Raw genomic sequence first — 15,000 nt, forward strand, 5'->3', positions numbered from 1 at the left:
TTCCCATGTTTCTTCTCCTCCGTTCGGTAACGGGCGGTCGCTGTTCGTTCTGGAGTGTTGGGCTGGCGAGGAAGCAGAGAAGGAAATGTCGGAGTTGTATTGTGACATTTGATGCTAATATTGAGGCTGGAAATCAATGGAACCCCACTCACACGCACTTCTTGTTTTAAAAGCTGGAAGCATATTTCTGTTAGTATTTATGGAAGTAGTTTTTTTAACTATAGCTAAAAGGATGATGTGACTTTCCTTCACCAGAGGAAAGGAGCCGCTGCGTTTGATACAATAATTCGGGTTCTATTGCGCTGAGACTCAGCAGTGCTGCAGGTCCGTAAGAGTAAAGAGGGGAAATGATCGAGAGTAAAAAGCCGCCAGTGACGTTGCGTAACCTCCTGGCTGTCTCCAATTTAACCTGTGGTTTGACCCAGACAGTCCTTTTTAGTCTGTCACGTGGAGCCACTGCGGGTAACACCCGCTATTTTTTTTGCCTCGTTCTGAACAGATTAGCTTTATTGAATAAAGGAAAACAAGAGGGAAACCGTTCCACTCTCAGTGAGGTCTCGTGAAGAATGTGGCGAGTTCAACGAGTCTGTGGATCTTATACATGCCTCCCTGACATGGAGGATTTACTTTGGGATTTCTAGAACTCTTCTGGCAGTGGTACATGTCATGAAGACCATGCCTATGGAGAGGTGTTTGTTATCATATGATATTTTGGAGTGAGTAAATCTGCCCATACATGCTGATCCCGCTGATCCCCATCAAATCATATATGGGGCCTTTCTGCCGACGTGTGCATATTACCTCAGTTACCTCAACTAACTTGTGCCCCTGCACATTGACTCTCTACCGATACACCCTGTATATAGCCTCACTACTGTTATTTTACTGCTGCTCTTTAATTATTTGTTTTTTACATTTTCAAATGTTTTACTTATCTATTTTTTTTACTTGGCACATAATTGTTCTTAAAACCGCATTGTCGGTTAAGGGCTCGTAAGTAAGCATTTCACTGTAACGTCTACACCTGTTGTATTTGGCGCATGTGACAAATACAATTTCATTTGATTCCCAGACACAGATTAAGCCTAGTCCTGGACTAAAAAGCTCTTCTCTATTGAGAATCTGTTAGTCCTGGACTAAAAAGCTCTTCTCTATTGAGAATCTGTTAGTCCTGGACTAAAAAGCTCTTCTCTATTGAGAATCTGTTAGTCCTGGACTAAAAAGCTCTTCTCTATTGAGAATCTGTTAGTTCTGGACTAAAAAGCTCTTCTCTATTGAGAATCTGTTAGTCCTGGACTAAAAAGCTCTTCTCTATTGAGAATCTGTTAGTCCTGGACTAAAAAGCTCTTCTCTATTGAGAATCTGTTAGTCCTGGACTAAAAAGCTCTTCTCTATTGAGAATCTGTTAGTCCTGGACTAAAAAGCTCTTCTCTATTGAGAATCTGTTAGTTCTGGACTAAAAATCTCTTCTCCAATGAGAATCTGTTAGTCCTGAATTAGGTTTAATCTGTGTCTGGGAAAACGGCCAAGAGGTACAGCCTCTGTCTGGACTTGTTTTGAACTCTTTTCCTCCATTCCCCCCATCAGGAAGAGCAGAACCGCGGCAAACCCAACTGGGAGCACCTCAACGAGGACCTGCATGTCCTGATCACAGTGGAGGACGCACAGAACCGCGCTGAGATCAAGCTGAAGCGGGCTGTGGAGGAGGTCAACAAACTACTGGTGCCTGCGGTGAGTCAGTAGCCACGTGTCACTTCCTGTTGCTGAGGGCCCGAGATGCAGGGCTGAGAGGAAGCTCTCAGAAATGTCACCAGTCAGATGTGTTTATTTAAAGACCTGAGATTGATGTCATAACTGTTCAAACATCAAGTGGTAAAAAGGGATTGGTGTTAGTTCGCTCTAGACCACATTCCTGTGCTAACAGAGTCATGTGCCGTAATGTGCGTGAAAAGATGGTCATCACACTTCCTATTTCCTTCAAATGTGCTGAAATTATAGAATCAGCTCGGCTGTATGTCAGTGACGACAGATGCTGTACATGACGACAGATGCTGTACATGACGACAGATGCTGTACATGACGACAGATGCTGTACATGACGACAGTATATCCTCAAATCAATAAACCACGTGTAAACATACAGCGGTTTCTTTTACAGAGAAATCAATACCAAAGATGTTGCTTTTTCAATCATGTTCATTTGTTTGTGCGTGCATGTGCGTGCGTGTGCGTGCGTGTGCGTGCGTGTGTGCGTGAGAAGGAAAGAGAGGGAGAATGAGAGAGAGATCATGGGTAATGGTATGTTTTTGCTGATCCACACATTCTCCCTTTCATTTCCTCTTTTGTCCCCTGAAATAGGAAGTGAGACTCTTCATTGGCGAAAAGGGGAAGTTTAGGAAGGAGCCTGTAGGATGGGGTAATCCCCTGAGTCTGCCATCTCAGTCTGCCATCTCAGTAGAGCAGAGGGGGACTATTTTAGTTTGTGAAAGCATGGCTACTTAAAGGATCCACACTTGCTTTTTGTCAGATTGCCCAAATGCCTCGTGGTCGAAATAAATCTGTGTCATAGGCAGAGGGATTGAATGATGATTAAATAGTGGTGAAAGAGGATCATGGGTGAATTAGTCAGTCTGTACATTCACTCCTGGAGGAATCTTTGTATCATATTACATGTGTCCTTCTCTGAGACCCTCCCCACGGTAGATGAATGACCGATGTTGAATGTGTGGCAGCTGACAGTATACTTAGTTGAATGTATCAATACATATAGCAACTAGCCAGGCCAGTTCATACACAAAGTCCTCTAACCTACCTGTTGGTGTTTCTTGTAAGTGAAAAGTGGTTTCCTGTCTGTGTCTCTCAGAAGGCCATTTAGGAGAGCATGACATTGGAGGACCTCCGTAAGATCATGTGATTGGCCGGCTGGCTGGCCCCTGTCGGGTCATGGGTGCTCTCTGGGTTATGAAAGCTGTCGTACACAGATCATGACAGGCTGCTAACACAGAGAGCATGGCCGGTGTAGCTGTCCTCGTTTATCAAATAACCACTCAAACATTAATGAAGAGCACAAGACGAGCGAGGCCAGGCATCTGGGGGACCTGTGTGTTCGTATGCGCGAGGGAACAAGCAATGTTGTATTTACTGTTGGTCGGAGCTGTAATGAGCAGGGAGAGGTTACAAACTTTAATTACAGTTGAAGTCGGAAGTTTACATACACTTAGGTTGGAGTCATTAAAACTCGTTTTTCAACCACTCCACAAATTTCTTGTTAACAAACTGTAGTTTTGGCAAGTGGGTTAGGACATCTACTTTGTGCATAACACAAGTCATTTTTTCAACAATTGTTTACAGACAGATTATTTCACTTATAATTCACTGTATCACAATTCCAGTGGGTCAGAAGTTTACATACACTAAGTTGACTGTGCCTTTAAACAGCTTGGAAAATTCCAGAAAATGTCATGGCTTTAGAAGCTTCTGATAAGCTAGTTGACATCATTTGTGTCAATTGGAGGTGTAACTGTGGATGTATTTCAAGGCCTACCTTCAAACGCAGTGCCTCTTTGCTTGACATCATAGGAAAATCAAAAGAAATCAGCTAAGACCTCAGAAAAAAATTGTAGACCTCCACAAGTCTGGTTCATCCTTCTGAGCAATTTCCAAACGCCTGAAGGTACTACGTTCATCTGTACAAACAATAGTATCTAAGTATAAACACCATGGGACCACGCAGCTACCATACCGCTCAGGAAGGAGACAATTTCTGTCTCCTAGAGATGAATGTACTTTGGTACGAAAAGTGCAAATCAATCCCAGAACAACAGCAAAGGACCTTGTGAAGATGCTGGAGGAAACGGGTACAAAAGTATCTATATCCACAGTAAAACGAGTCCTATATTGACATAACCTGAAAGGCCGCTCAGCAAGGAAGAAGCCACTGCTCCAAAACCGCCATTAAAAAGCCAGACTACGGTTTGCAACTGCACATGGGAACAAAGATTGTACTTTTTGTAGAAATGTCCTCTGGTCTGATGAAACAAAAATAGAACTGTTTGGCCATAATGACCATCGTTATGTTTGGAGGAAAAACGGGGAGGCTTGCAAGCTGAAGAACACCATCCCAACCGTGAAGCACGGAGGTGGCAGCATCATGTTGTGGCGGTGCTTTGCTGCAGGAGGGACTGATGCACTTCACAAAATAGATAACATCATGAGGTCGGAAAATTATGTGGATATATTGAAGCAACATCTCAAGACATCAGTCAGGAAGTTAAAGCTTGGTTGCAAATGGGTTTTCGAAATGAACAATAACCCCAAGCATGCTTCCAAAGTTGTGGCAAAATGGCTTAAGGACAACAAAGGACAACAAAGTCAAGGAATTGGAGTGGCCATCACAAACATTTTTGGACAGAACTGAAAAAGCGTGTGCAAGCAAGGAGGCCTACAAACCTGACTCAGTTACACCAGCTCTGTCAGGAGGAATGGGCCAAAATTCACCCATCTTATTGTGGGAAGCTTGTGGAAGGCTACCCGAAACGTTAAACAATTTAAAGGCAATGCTACCAAATACTAATTGAGTGTATGTAAACTTCTGACCCACTGGGAATGTGATGAAAGAAATAAAAGCTTAAATAAATCATTCTCTCTACTATTATTCTGACATTTCACATTCTTAAAATAAAGTGGTGATCCTAACTGACCTAAAACAGGGAATTTTTACTTGGATTAAATGTCAGGAATTGTGAAAAACTGAGTTTAAATGTATTTGGCTAAGGTGTATGTAAACTTCCGACTTCAACTGTAGTTGGAAGCAGGGCTGATTTGGAGGAATTGCATCACTCACTGCAAATGAGGTACAGATTAGGAGATGACGTGACGTGATCATCATCACACGCCAGAGAGTGAGAGTGTAGGTTTGTTGTAGAGTTTTTGAAAGTTTGTATTTGAAAGTTTTCAAACCACAACATTTAGGATTTTTTTTTACCTCAAGTACAGAAACCTTTCAAGCACTGTTCCAGGCGTTGCACTGAAAAGGATAAGAAGTTTGCTTGATGGCCAATGTATTTCTTTTTTTTTCTTAAATCAAATTAAATCAAACTTTATTTGTCACGTGCGATGAATACAAAAAGTGTAGACTTTACCGTGAAATGCTTACTTACAAGCCCTGAACCAACAGTGCAGTTAAGAAAATATTTACCAAGTAGACTAAAATAAAAATAAATAATAAAAAGTAACACAAAAAAATAACAATAACGAGGCTATATACAGGGGGTACCGGTACCGAGTCAGTGTGAGGGGGTACAGGTTAGTCGAGGTAGTTTGTACATGTAGGTGGGGGTGAAGTGACTATGCATAGATAATAAACAGCGAGTAGCAGCAGTGTACAAAAAGAGAGGGGGACGACGGCAATGAAAAGTATTATTTTTAACTTTTACTTAGATTTTTATTGTCTAGTCTAGTTTGTTGAAAATGGCTGTTTTTAAAGACTGTGAAGGGATGTGGCATATCTGCTGCTCTGCCTTGGTACTGCAGAAATAAAGCTACGACTCCACCTTACTGGGCTGTCATGACAACTGCCATCTGTAATTAAGAAAATATACACTACCGGTCAAAAGTTTTAGAACACCTACTCATTCACTGTTTTTTTCTTTTTTTATACTATTTTCTACATTATAGATGTCACGTTCGTTGAACGGAGGAGACCAGCATGATATGAATATATCTTCTATTATTTATTCACACTAAACAAACTATACGAAATAACCAAACAAACGTGAAGCTATCATACAAAAGTGCAGACACAGGCAACTAGACAAAAACACATACATCCCCCATGTCACACCCTGACCTAAACCAAAATAATAAAGAAGACAAAGAATACTGAGGTCAGGGCGTGACAGTAGACTAGTAGTGGGGACATCAAAACTATCAAATAACACATGTGAAATCATGTAGTAACCAAAAAAGTGTGAAACAAATCAAAATATATTTTATATTTGAGATTCTTCAAATAGCCACCCTTTGCCTTGATGACAGCTGTTGATTTCTTTAAAAAAAAAAAAACTTGTTCTCTTACTACATGATTCCATATGTGTTATTTCATAGTTTTGATGTCTTCACTATTATTCCACAATGTAGAAAAGTGTACACAAAGAAAAACCCTGGAATGAGTAGACGTGTCCAAACGTTTGACTGGTACTGTGTGTATACAGATTATTCGGGATCTCAATTTACTGTTGAGAGTTAGAATAGTAGAATCCGCAAGTTGTAATTACGAGACTTGTCAGTGCATCAGCAGTTTCCCTCTTGTTACATGTCACTCACTGACAGTCGCTCAATTAGGCCTAGTCAGCTAAACATTTTTTAGATTGGTAAAGTCTAGTTAGTCTAGCCTACTATCTAAACGTGTAGTAATCGTGGCTGAATTACCGACTGGGAACACAGGGGCCCTGACCCCCATTGATTTTTGTTGTTGTTAGTCACCCTCACTCAGATATCATAGTAACGTGGCATAATGTGTAGAATTGCGGGAGATTAACTTTAAAACGTAACATTTTGCTCTCTGCCGTCATGTGGTTTGCCCGGCCGTCCAAAAATGATTTGCCAGTGACAAAATCTCGCTTCGGCTTGTTTGCGTGTGTGCGTAAGTGTGTGTTTGCGTGGATATGTGCGTGCTTGTGTGCCTATGCCTGCGTGCTTGTGTTAGTGTGTTAAAAGGGCAAATATCAGATATTATAACACTTCAAAGCCAGTGTGGGATGTTTTTTTCTCCAAATACAGCTTTTTAGTGTTTTTAAATTGTGTAGAAATGCAGTAAATAAGCTTTAACTTCAACATCCGGACCTCACTAAAGCATAGATCCTGGCAGCCCTCTGGCCGCCTCCAATAGAGATGTCATCTCCATCTGGCCCCAGGCTTCCACCACAACAGACATTAGTGTTCTGGCTATCAGAGTAGAGATACCAGCATCCTAAAGGTAAAACCACTGTAAAACCACGGTCTCTGTTGCCCCCACGGCTCCAAAGCCCACCCCACCCGCCTGATGGTATCTCTACCCTCCACTTTTTCCTCTACCCTCTCCCTCTCCTCTCCGCTCTCCTCAAGCCCCTAACCCCCCTTCCCCATCTCCACTTCCCTCAGCCCCTCTCTCCCCTTCCCCGTCTCCTCTTCCCTCAGCCCCTCTCTCCTCTTCCCCGTCTCCTCTTCCCTCAGCCCCTCTCTCCCCTCTACCATTTCCTTTTCCCCTCCAAATAGCTTGAAATCACATCACCTGGTGAGAGCCATAATAGAACATCTCTATGCTGAGAACATCATCATCATCATCATCATCATCATCATTATCAGTAGCAGTCCATGTGTTCTTGCAGCATTCAGTGACTAGCACCGGTGGTAAGGGTAATTATCAGCACTGGCATTGTAGCATGAGTAAGACCAGTCCCCTGTGTGATTATGCCAGTACTACTCCCTCTGCAGTTTGCCACTGAGCCATTCTAAATTAGGGAGACATAATCGTGTGTGTGTGCGTGTGTGTGTGCGCAACGTTCTGACTTACTGAGAACGTAAGTCAGAATATTCCTCCAAAGTCTTTGACTCCAATTCTCTGGATGCACCGTACTCAGAAAGTGCCTTCAGTGGTACATATGATTTGTAGGGACATTGTGTCTTTGGACTGTCCTCCAGCCTGTCAGACCCCTCTATCTGTCCACTGGTTGCATTAACCTCTACACTGACCTTAACCATGTGAATCATCCCCGTCACTTTCATGCATTTAACCCTTAAACCGCCTCCCTTAAACCAGCGAATCAAGACTCACGTGCTCAGTTCCTCAGACAGTAAATGGGAGGAAGTGCAACTTCAGCAATAGGCTGTATGTGTGTATGCGCCAGATAAGAAAAAAGTTGACGTCATAGGTATTATAAGCACTCATGCCAACAGCAAACTCTGCCATCTTCTGCCATCTGCTGTAATCAGTCCCTGCAGGATTGGAATTTTTTTGAAGTATGTTGATTGGTTCAAATTGCGAGCCCTCTTTTTGTAGTGTGGTGGTCAGACAGTTTTTTTTATCCAGTAATATTGCAGTGATTTGATTGTTATATGCGGTAATAGTGCGGGGATTGGTCACATTTGCAAGCCCTCGTGTAATATATGCAGGCAATTGTTGATTTTGCACGCAAAAAAAAAAGGGGTTTGCGGAATTGCTAAATCCTGGAGGGACTGGATAGTGCTGTCACAGATAGGACTGGAGGCTCTCTCTGCTGCCTGTCTCTCCCTGTGCATCCCCAGTAGTAGCAGCAGGAGCACAGTATACTCAGAGCCTAAACCGTCGGGTGCTGAGGGGACCAGCTTTAATTAAAGTCCTGTCTATCAGCAGGGCCCCGCAATGGCTCCTGGCCCCTACCACTGACAGATAGAGGCAGGCTCTAATTGTCAGGGCCCAAAGATAAAGTGGAATTCAAATGGTGTGTGTCTGTGGTGTGTGTGTGTGTGTGTGTGCGTGTGTGTGTGTGTGTGTCCCTCCCCATAGGCTTGACCAGCTGTGCAAGTATAGTGTTTGAGCAAGCACACACACTATGTCTGGGACTCAGACCTCCTGCTGCCAAGCCCAGCCTGTCAGTCATGTCACCTCCTTAGCTCCTAGCCGAGGAGGAATACTGGATCTACACTTGACAGTTTTTATTAAACACTTTTTTTTGTCCCGAGGGAAACACTGAGCGCTTCGCACCATTTCTTGGTTTTGTCGCCCCCCCACACACACACGTCTTTCTCCCTTTGTCTCCCTCACTCTCCGTTTCTCACTCTCGCTCTGTCACACTCGTTTTGAAACTCACATACTCCATTCTGTTCATAAACTGTAATCGTGCACACGCACACACACACACACACACACACACACACACACACACACACACACACTCACATCTAGACACACGTGTTCTCTTCTCTGAGAAGGCCTTGAGTGCTGCTGAGATTCTAGGAGGCTGGGTGCGTCGGTCCAAGGCCCAGGCCACTTGTGAATTTGAGTCTGCATCTGCAAGTTTCCAGCGGAGGGATTTCCCAGCATGTTCCATTCCGTGGGGGTTAGTCACAGACAGCTGACACATTGTCGACAGCATTAAATACACTCTCACTTAACAGATACTTCAAAGGTGGCTGGATATGCATCTGCAATTCCTGCACATCCTTAGGGGGTTGGGAACTTGATTAAAATCAATTCAATGTACAAGCCAGGGAGAATCAGCCATGTGTGAGGTGAAAGAGGCAAAGGAAGCAGAGGGAAGCAGAGGTATTTGTGCTCTTGTTATAGTTTGTGTGAAGAGAGAGCGCTGCAGAATGACTGAACAAAAGCCCACTGGTTTGTGGGAGTTCCCATCTGTTCCCTCTGCAGCACAATAGACCCTCTCTTGCATGACATGTTTTTCTGCTGCTCATGGTTACTGAGAGTGCAGAGCCCCAACCCAAGACCCAGGAGGGCGGGCCAGGCCAGGACACAGGAGGGCGGGCCGGGCCAGGACGCAGGAGGGCGGGCCGGGCCAGGACGCAGGAGGGCGGGCCGGGCCAGGACGCAGGAGGGCGGGCCGGGCCAGGACGCAGGAGGGCGGGCCGGGCCAAGACGCAGGAGGGCGGGCCGGGCCAGGACGCAGGAGGGCGGGCCGGGCCAGGACGCAGGAGGGCGGGCCGGGCCAGGGCGGAGGGCGGGCCGGGCCAAGACCCAGGAGGGCGGGCCGGGCCAGGACCCAGGAGGGCGGGCCGGGCCAGGACCCAGGAGGGCGGGCCGGGCCAGGACGCAGGAGGTCGGGCCAGGCCAGGACCCAGGAGGTCGGGCCAGGCCAGGACCCAGGAGGTCGGGCCGGGCCAGGACCCAGGAGGGCGGGCCAGCCCAGGACCCAGGAGGGCGGGCCAGCCCAGGACCCAGGAGGGCGGGCCAGCCCAGGACCCAGGAGGGCGGGCCAGCCCTGCTGAATAGAGTTCAGACTTGGTCGCTGTGTGCGTTTGGGGTGGGGGTAGGTTGTAGGTGGTTGGGTGGTGTGCGTGTCTGTGTGCATTTGTGTATGCCTTCATTCACGCATGTAGGTGTACAGTATGCTTATGCATGTGTAACGATGTGTGAGTGTGTGCGTGGCTCTGGTGCTTGTATGTGTGAACAGCAGGGACCTTTTCTCTGGTCACATGATTGAGTAGTCATCTAGGTCTTTGAGGCTGAAAGACCATCAAAAGAGCCTTTGTTTACAACTGGAGTGTAGAAGTCCTGAGCTCGGGCTTTCTTCTCCTGTGGGGCTGGATAATGCTCTCTGTGGGGCTGGATAATGCTCTCTGTGGGGCTCTCCTCTCCCCTTCCCTTCCCTGCTTTACTTTGGGCTCCTAAATAGACAGAGTTCATCTCTCTCATCTCTCTCTCTGTCTCTCTGTGTCTTTCTCTCTCTCATCTGTCACACACACACACACACACACGCATATTCACTCACTCACTCACTTTCATTTCCATTCACTCTCATTCCTTTTTTCTCTCACAGACTGACATTCTCTCGTTTTCTCTCTCTCGCTGCTGTCACTCACTCACTCACTTCTCCTTTCATTCACGTTCATTCTCATTCTCTCTGGAAAACAAAGGCACACATTCTGTCCCCCTCTCTTTCCCTCTCTGTTAAATCATTTTGGAGAGTTGAGTATGTCTCGCTGAATCAATACAGTGGAAAATCCACCCTGTCCTGGGTAAACAGCCATGTTTGGGAACGCACCCAGCAGCTCTCTCTCTCTCTCTCCTCCCTTACATTGGGGATCAGGCCGAAAAATCAGGGGCTCTGGTGAAAGGGGGTAGAAAATGCATCTCCGTGGCAACCTGTTGAGTGGCCCTCGTCCCGGGCCTTCAAAAGAGCCCGAGCCATGTGCCTGTAAATAGAGAGGCTAGAATTCCTCACAGACTGCCCGTTTTCAGACAGCAAGGGGCAATCCAGGACCCCCCCCAAGCTCTGGGAAACAAGATGTCCGTCTACATCTTCACCCTATTATTCTCCCCCTCTTTTTCCTCCTCCATCTCCTCCCCTCTGGCAGTGAGGGATTCTTTTTTGTTGTTGACATTTAGAGAGTTCACTTGGAAAATAGATGCGACAGTTGCCTACTACAGCGTACGTATTTATTTATTTTTTGTTCCGCAGAAAAAACGCCCGTGTCCACTGACCATTTAGGCAAATTGCGCATTCATTAATTATAAATTGGCGACAGCCTGTATGCCATCACACCAATCTATTTCATGTCTGAGGTCGCCCGCATGGATTGACTAATATTTGACATATTCTATGAATTCTCATGTCACACCACGGTAAAACTTACACTCCTATAGATATATATTTTGTAACCTTTATTTAATTAGGCAAGTCAGTTAAGAACAAATTCATATTGATAATGACAGCCTAGGAACAGTGGGTTAACTGCCTCGTTCAGGGGCAGAACAACAGATTTTTACCTTGTCAGATCGGAGATTCGATCTAGCAACCTTTTGGTTACTGGACCAAGGCTCTAACCACTAGGCTACCTGCCACCCTTATCGGATGGTGAAAGCAGAAAAGCAAATTAGAAGCAATTCTGGCATTCTTGAAAGTCAGGACAATCCTTGTCCTGCAAAGAAACATAATTTTATAGTTCAACATTTGGATTTTGCAAGCAGTAGGCGTTTAGAATGAAATGTGGAGTGGAGCTTTGAAGTTACATCACATGCCGCACATACATCATTTATTTGAAAAACACCGTTTTCATCATCATGTCTTTGCAATGAAGAAGAATCCAACCCCTGTCGAACCGATACAATTTTTGTCGATCTTTAGGAAATGTCTCCTCTATCTACCGTTCCCATTTACACATGTCAGAATATCTTTTATTGCGACATTACTCTCAATGGAAACCTGCCTGGTGGTTTGAGAGTAGATGGACAGACCGAAAAATGAATCTAGCTCTGCAGTGCAGTTTTGCTTAGATGTAGCATTTCACCAGATAGCTGCCTGCCTGCCTGCCATCCTGAGGCATGCGTGAAATGAAATGTCACCTCTGAAATAAAGGCCTGCTTCTGTCACGAAAACATCTCATTTCCCACATTGCAAGGCTGTTACTGTGTAATGGCACACTTGACCTCAATGCTATTACAGACCTTTGTTAAAAAAGGCAACGATGTCTTTGTGTGTGAGAAAGGATGACAGCGGTGTTTATCGAAGACTGAAATGGACTAGGTCGTACAGCACCCTGCAGTGGCTTCAGAAAATGTTTTGCAAATCGAGTAAGAATGAATTATTTGACTTCCATGCATTTTGGGGCGGCAGGGTAGCCTAGTGGTTAGAGCGTTGGACTAGTAACCGGAAGGTTGCAAGTTCAAACCCCCGAGCTGACAAGGTACAAATCTGTCATTCTGCCCCTGAGCAGGCAGTTAACCCACTGTTCCTAGGCTGTCATTGAAAATAAGAATTTGTTCTTAACTGACTTGCCTGGTTAAATAAAGGTTAAAAAAAATTTTTTTGTTAGAGATCTATCCAATTGGCATTTGGAAGACTATTTTTCCAAGGGCTTGATCATTATGAGCTCAACACTTCAAAATTGACCCTATGCACAGAAGCCTTTCACTGTTGCCTAAAAGCTCTCATGCCGAACCCAAAGGCCTCTGAGACACACTCAATGAACATTTATCATGATCCATGTATCCCTCTGAATGCATAACATACTGTAGCTACATGCAGTGAAATATCACCTCCATAAGAGGTATTTCCACCAGAGTATTCTCACAAAGATCCCTACATCAATACGCTTCTTCACTATTACAATCCAGATTGTTTGGCTCTGACAATGATGGGAGATAAGACCCTTTTTTTGAGAGCGGATTGCAATTCCAATCCACCGCCAGACCACCAATTAGAATGCAGTCTGTAAGATGAATAATGTACAAGGACATTTTTTACACAAAAAAAAAATCCTCAAATCTATTTTTCATAAAGGTAGACGGGCAGCGGGCCTGTAAGTTGGCCTCTTTTGGAAGATTAGAGAACGTGAAGAGATGTGGAGATAGACTCTCTTTACCCCGCCGTATGTATCTCTGTGGTACGGGCACAGAGAAACAGACAGACAGATCGGAGAGGAAGTGACATCGCTGTGGCGGTCTGAGTGTGTCGTGAAGGCTGAGTAGTGTCTTCTAAAGGGAGATAAGGGCGCTGGGGCACCGCGGCAGGGTGATGCCTGCCCTGCCCGCTGTTTAACTGGCATGTGAACCCCAGTTTGTGCCAAGGATGGGTAAACAAGCCACTGTAGAGAGAGAGGGCCCGCCCGTCTGTGCCACTCCAAACACTCAACTGAGTTTAAAGGGAGACTGCTTGCGTTTGTGAAATGTCCATCCTTTTCAAAGCTGTATATTTAATGAGTTTATGCTCCCCTCCTGGTTTGATCTGTATTCTGGTAGGAAGAGGTGCCCTGCATGGTGGAGTAACCCACTGTGTGCCTTTTGATCGTGTGTGTGTGTGTGTGTGTGTGTGTGTGTGTGTGTGTGTGTGTGCGTGTGCGTGCAGATTCTAGCTCTGTAGCATTGCAGGCATAACTAAATGAAACACAGATAGGTTTCCTGCGCCATCCATTCCTAATGTACCCAGCTCATGGGAATGGAGATCACTCTCTCCCTTTGTGTCACTGCTCTTTGCTCGTCACCCAAATCGTGTCGTTCAAGTCATACAACCCCTTCCATTACTGGATTTGTGCATAAATCCTTCTAACCTTAGGGACAAGGAGAAGTAGGAAGGATAGCGGTCCCATTTCAGTGAACTAGTGTACCAGTATAACTTTAGACCGTCCCCTCGCCCATACCCGGGCACGAACCAGGGACCCTCTGCACACATCAACAGTCACCCACGAAGCATCGTTACCCATCGCTCCACAAAAGCCACGGCCCTTGCAGAGCAAGGGGAACTACTACTTCAAGGTCTCCGAGCAAGTGACGTCACCGATTGAAACGCTATTTAGCGCGAACACCGCTAACTAAGCTAGCCGTTTCACATCCGTTACACTAGCACCAGGGTAATTCTTTCAGACTTGTGGGAGGGAAAGGGGCCACATTAATACTGTCCTATTTTAGAGGATAACCAAGCCTCATAACAACCTTACCATAATAACCAACCTTATCACTGTAGTAATAGTAATACAGATCACTACACACATGTTAGATACAGTTCGATGGATAGTAGCTCTATCATATTTTTGGGCTGGTGTTTACACAGCAACTAGGGATGCGCGATATATCGGTGAGCATATCGGAATCGGCCGATATTAGCTAAAAATGGCAACATCGGGCGTCTGCCAAGAAATAAGCTCATCAACTGCGTCTGCAGCAGACAGGATACCCTCTGTCAGGGCATTGAAACGCCTGCTCAATAAAACTGGCGACAGACCGCGGGGTTAAAACATGCAAAAGTAGTCTACTAGAGGCTGTGAACAAGCAATTCTCTCTGAGCTTCTTTACTCTGTCGCCGCCATGCGCGGTGCTAGGTACAAGGATGCAGACAAGAAACAGGGTTTACGTGAAATGTTACATACACCGCTGGACAAGATGGAAGCGGACACAGTGACAGTGACGCACTGAGGAAGAGAGGCCACGGACAGGCAGAGCTGAAACTTCACTGCTTGATCCTGGTTGAGAATGAAACGACTGAAAAAATGAACAACGAAACAGCACAGCAAGTAAGTGAAAGAAATAGGTTTTGATGATGTTTTACTGGTAATGGAGACATACGTAAATGCCAACAAAACAACTTTTTGGTCAGTGTGGTGTGTGTGTGTAACCTTTATTTAACTAGGCAAGTCAGTTAAGAACAAAACACACATCTCGACAAGAGAAACACCACTAACAGCAACTCATACAACAAGGCCCCAAAAGGTCTGCAATATCCTGAAATCATACAGTCTTTGCTATGTTACCCTTAGTTCAATTCAACCTTCACATGTAGTCACACGTGTAACCTGCTAACGATGTGCATTATA

General features: G+C 45.2%; 1 protein-coding gene across 4 annotated transcripts in view; it reads left to right on the forward strand.

The window, feature by feature from the left end:
- The window catches only part of LOC112253313 (protein quaking), a 111,868-nt gene that overhangs the window by 69,277 nt on the left and 27,591 nt on the right, over positions 1–15,000 (forward strand). For all 4 annotated transcript variants that reach the window (XR_006083605.1, XM_042323213.1, XM_042323208.1 and 1 more), the window contains exon 4: positions 1,588–1,731. Coding sequence is in view for 3 of the 4 variants with exons in the window: in XM_042323213.1 (XP_042179147.1) it covers positions 1,588–1,731 (144 nt within the window). In the remaining variant the exon portion in view is untranslated. The remainder of the gene's footprint in view (positions 1–1,587; positions 1,732–15,000) is intronic.

This window comes from Oncorhynchus tshawytscha, linkage group LG01, assembly GCF_018296145.1.
Source record: "Oncorhynchus tshawytscha isolate Ot180627B linkage group LG01, Otsh_v2.0, whole genome shotgun sequence".
NCBI lineage: Eukaryota > Metazoa > Chordata > Actinopteri > Salmoniformes > Salmonidae > Oncorhynchus > Oncorhynchus tshawytscha.